A 5,000-nucleotide genomic window follows, 5' to 3' on the forward strand; every position below is an offset into this window, starting at 1 on the left:
TGCTAATAGATGTAGAAGGAGCGAGCGCTACGCTAGGTTTCCCCTCTAGTTGCATGTTAAATGCAGGAGAACAGAGCGCTAGCAGTCTCTCGTCACACATTAAGCGCGGCTAGCACGGCTAGCGCCGCACACACACGCACTCAAACACACACTCACTCAAACACACACACACTCAAACACACACACACACTCAAACACATAATTCAGTATTCATTGTCAGTGATCCAGAGTGGCAGCTGTAAATCCTTCTCTTAGCACTCACTCACACACTCACTCACACACACACACACACACACACACACACACACACACACACACACACACACACACATACGTACACACATACGTACACACACACACACACACACACACACACACACACACACACACACACACTGTACTACTCTCTCTCTGGCTGTGTTTCTCTCATTCTCTCCCCTTCTCTCACTCACTGTCTTGTTCACCAACAGAATCGCTATTTACAGTAGAGCACCAGTTTTTGTGGTGAAAGTATTTGTACTACCAAAAGCAACCTCAACTTTCGTTGGCCTTTCAAATGTCTTACTTTCACTTTCACGTCATTCACTAAACTTTCCTACTTGCTAGATTTGACCAATCTTCCATAGCCTACGTGCACAAGTAGTTTGAGTAGAACTACTGATCTTTATTATCTCCCTGCTTGTTTACATCTTATCATGTATGGTATTATTTCATGACCGCTAAATGTTTGATTCTTTTTAATGTTGTCATCAGTTAACTTCATTCAACTGCGCTTGTATGTAGGCACTGCCATTCAGTTGTGGACGTTCGTAAATTGCGTTTATGGGCGGAGAAAGGCAGAGAAAGGCGCAGTTTACACTAAGGATTGAACGATTGATAAATACGACGGAAACTTGGGTCTGACAGCATTCGCAATCTGCGGTGTGTCCATGACGCTTATAACGATACGTTCGCAAATGTACGTACATCTGGCTCTGAGTGTTATCTGTGTGTGTGTGTGTGTGTGTGTGTGTGTGTCCGCAGGAGAGCAGACGGGCGAGGAGAGCGTGACGCAGGCGCTGAAGCGGGCGCACGACTGCCGTAAGACGGCGGAGACGGCGGCCAAGGACCTGCTGGTGCGGCTGGACGGCAGCTGCGGAGCTTTCAGCGGCAGCGCCTGCAGCACACAGCCCTGGGAGAGCCTGTCGTCTAACAGCCACACCAGGTGTGTGTGTGTGTGTGTGTGTGTGTCTGTGTGTGTTTTTCATTGTGTCCACCCCAAGGCAACCATCCTTGAGAGAGCTTTTCCTCAGGTGTGTCTGTGTATGTGTTTTAATTGACTGTGCATATGGCTCCCAACCTTGGGACAACTTGTCCCAAAAAGCTATCAGATATCTAAGCGTGTGTCCTTGATTTTGTGTGTGTGTGTGTGTGTGTGTGTGTGTGTGTGTGTGTGTGTGTGTGTGTGTGTGTGTGTGTGTGTGTGTGTGTGTGTGTGTGTGTGTGTGTGTGTGTGTGTGTGTGTGTGTGTGTGTGTGTGTGTGTGTGTGTGTGTGTGTGTGTGTGTGTGTGTGTGTGTGTGTGTGTGCTGCTCCCATCCCTGGAGCCTCTATGCCACCACTCCAGATGTGGGGATGTATTTGTGTGCAAGAGTATGCATGTGTGTGTGTTTGTGTATATCTGATGTGGCCTTGGAACACTTGGGGCCTTGGAGGAGCCTGATTCTGCTCTCACAGCCACACCAGGTATGTGTGTGTGTGTGAGTGTGCGTCTCTTTTTGCTGAAGTGTTTGCTGGATTCTCCAGGCAGTTCTCCATCCAGCTGGTGTTTGCTTCTTCCTGTGTGTTTTTGCTCACCCTGGCAGATTCAGATGCCAGCGTGGCAACCTCCTCCTGACTCATACTGTCTGTGTGTGTGTGTGTGTGTGTGTGTGTGTGTGTGTGTGTGTGTGTGTGTGTGAGAGGAGTGTTGAAATGAATATGCAGATCATGCATAAAAGAGGAGTAGATCAGAAAGGAATGAGATAAATTGGCTCTTCAGCAGACACACTCTCCTCTCTCTATCTTCCTGTCTCTCTCTCGTGGTCTTATTCACACACACACACACACACACACACACACACACACACACAGACACTCACACACTCTGTCCAGGGCATGACCTTTGCTCTCTCTGATCCTTTAATCATGATTGATTCCTCCTACCAATCCCTCCACAGGCTTTACATTCATGGCACACACATTGGAGTCCAGCGTTCCTGTGTGTGTGTGTGTGTGTGTGTGTGTGTGTGTGTGTGATTCTTCTCTTCTTCCACACAGCTGTCATTGTATGGGCTTGTAGGAGTATCCAGGGCTGGCAAGTAGGGAGAACTTTGTGTCTGTAATTGCATGTGTCAGGTACTATAGGTGTGTGTGTGTGTGTGTGTGTGTGTGTGTGTGTGTGTGCTGTAGGAGGAGAGAGTGCTGGTCTACCATCATCGCCTCCCCACACTTTAATGAAGGCCAGATTGGAAAGTAATAGGACCTGGAGAGGCAGTTATTGAAGTCTAAGGGACTTTTCACTGAGCCCCACACACACACACACACTCACACACACTCACACACACACACACACACACAGGGATCTCGAGGTCCGGAGATAGATACTCAAAAGACTTTGATTGTATCAGACACGAGAGAGAGAGAGAAATGAGAGAGGGAGGGAGAGAGAGAGCGTAATTTGAGTAGGATAGAAAAATAAAAGCAAGAGTGTGAGAACGTGATGGAGGAAAGTCCCATAAAAGAGCAGGAATCTGTGTGAGACATGGAGAGATCATGTGAGACATGGAGAGATCATGTGAGACATGGAGAGATCATGTGAGACGAGAGGGAAAATAAGTCAAATGAAAAAGCTAGTGTGAGAAAGGAAAGAGAGAGAGAGAGAGAGAGAGAGAGAGAACTCGTCTGTTCTGCAGGCGATAGTGAGATGAATCCAGGACCAGCTGTAGCGAGGTCTCTCACAATACTCTCGCTTAACAAGCAGCCAATCAAATCAAACATTTGGTATCTTCGCAGCAGATCAGCCAATCACGTCCCCTCCTTGGGCTTTTCATTAAAGCTGGAGTCTGGAGAGCGCTAAGCCGTTTCTCACGTGTTAAATCACATCGGATGCAGCTCTACCGCTTAACTAGTCCAGAAAAAAGTTCCAGTTCCTGCCAAAGTTCCTGGTCCAGTTCTGTTCTTTTTTTCCAGGAACTTGTTGTTATTGGAGTGAAATGGACACTTGACCCAAACGTTCTGACCCTGGCATGGGTGAAAGGCTCTCGGCATTAAGGAGATTGCGTTTCCGCGTCCACTCTGGGAGTATCGGATAGCTGCTCGTCAGTGTTTTTTCTCCTTTTCCGTTCATTTCTGTCATCCATCTGCTCTCTGCATCTGTCAATCTCTCCGGTACAGAGGAGAAGCCAGCCAGCAAGTCTCTTCTCTCTTCTCTTTCTCTTCTCTTCTCTTCTCTTCTCTTCTCTTTTCTTCTCTCCTCTTCCCTTCTTTTCTCTTCTCTTCTTCCCTCTTCTGTTCCTGTCTCTTGGGTGTTTCACAGGATAATGCACTGCTGCATATGGTAGCGTTTTTGAGAATTTAATGCTGGTCCCCGTAGCATGCATAAGCATGCCCACACACACAAACACACACACCACAAAAACACACTCACACACACACAAATCATACATTTCCACACACATGTCCACACATGTACACTCTCTCTCACACTCACACTTATACACACACACACATATGTACACTCTCTCTCACACTCACACTCATACACACGCACACACACACACACACACACACACACACACACAAGCGCACACACATGAGGGTTCTCATCTGTACAGTGGCGGCAGTAATGGGAATTGTCATTGTAATTAGGGAGCTGCTTCTCCTGCAGAAGAGGAGCGGATTGTGCTGGAGCTCCTCTTCACGCTCCGCCTCCCCATCTGTCTGCTCCTCTCTGCACAGCCATCGCTCCTCTCTCCCTCCTGGGCTGGACTGGTGTGTGTTGGGAGGTGGGGGGGGGGGTGGGGGGGTTCTCATATGTGTATGAGAATGTCATTTCTGTGTAAATGTGTGTGTGTGACGGAAAGAGTTTGTGTACACATCTGTCTTTGTGTGTGTGTGTGTATCTGTGTGTGTGTGTGTGTGTATGTGTGTGTGTGAGAGAGTGCGAGAGAGAGCGAGAGAGAGAGAGAGTGTTTGTGTACAGATGTGTCTTGTTTGTGTGTGCACTCCTCGTTGGGTGTGTATAATTTCATGTTGGGAGAGAGTGGGAGAGTAAACATGACAGTGTGTGTGATGTGACTAGTAACTAAACCTCGCTCAGCTCAAGTAAATATGTATTCTCTCTCTCTCTCTCTCTCTCTCTCTCTCTCTCTGTGTGTGTGTTTGACCCTCTTTGTCAAACTTGTCATGTCTCATCCTCCTGCTGTGTCCTCTCTGCTATGCCTATTCCCACTCCCCTCCTTTCCCTCCTTCTCTCTCTCATTCTCTCCCTCATCCTCTCTCTCTTTCTCTCCCTCCTTCTCTCTCTTTCTCTCCCTCCTTCTCTCTGCTATCCCTATTCCCACTTTCCTCCTCTCCCTTCATCTCTCTCTCATTCTCTCTCTCTCTTTCTCTCCCTCCTTCTCTCTCATTCTCTCTCTCTTTCTCTCCCTCCTTCTCTCTCTCATTCTCTCTTATTCTCTCTCTCTCTCTTTCTCTCCCTCCTTCTCTCTCATTCTCTCTTTCTTTCTCTCCCTCCTGCCTGTCTTTCACTCATCTTCTTATCCTCCCTCTTCTTATCCTCTCTCTTCTTATCCTCCCTCTCCTCGTCCTTACATCCCCTTTTCTCACACCCTGTCTTTTTCTCTTTCTGTCCTCACACCTCTTTTTCTTTTATATTCTTCCTTGTTCACGCACCCCTTCTCTTTTTCTCTCATTCTCTACCAATCTCCTCCTCCCCCCATTCCTTCCTACACTCATCACTCTTTCTCTTCTCTCTCCTTT

The 5,000-nt window shown here is 47.6% G+C and overlaps 1 protein-coding gene across 1 annotated transcript in view; it reads left to right on the forward strand.

The window, feature by feature from the left end:
• LOC143112961 (colorectal mutant cancer protein-like) overlaps positions 1-5,000 on the forward strand; it is a gene marked incomplete at its 5' end in the record, with an annotated part of 30,975 nt that overhangs the window by 9,098 nt on the left and 16,877 nt on the right. Inside the window, one exon of the mRNA XM_076275394.1 lies at positions 1,024-1,204. Within this exon, the coding sequence (XP_076131509.1) occupies positions 1,024-1,204 (181 nt within the window). The remainder of the gene's footprint in view (positions 1-1,023; positions 1,205-5,000) is intronic.

Source organism: Alosa pseudoharengus, unplaced genomic scaffold (assembly GCF_046254945.1).
Source record: "Alosa pseudoharengus isolate Yale_2024_CS ecotype anadromous, Long Island Sound unplaced genomic scaffold, YU_APseudo_1.1 YU_APseudo_1.1_scf_106, whole genome shotgun sequence".
NCBI lineage: Eukaryota > Metazoa > Chordata > Actinopteri > Clupeiformes > Clupeidae > Alosa > Alosa pseudoharengus.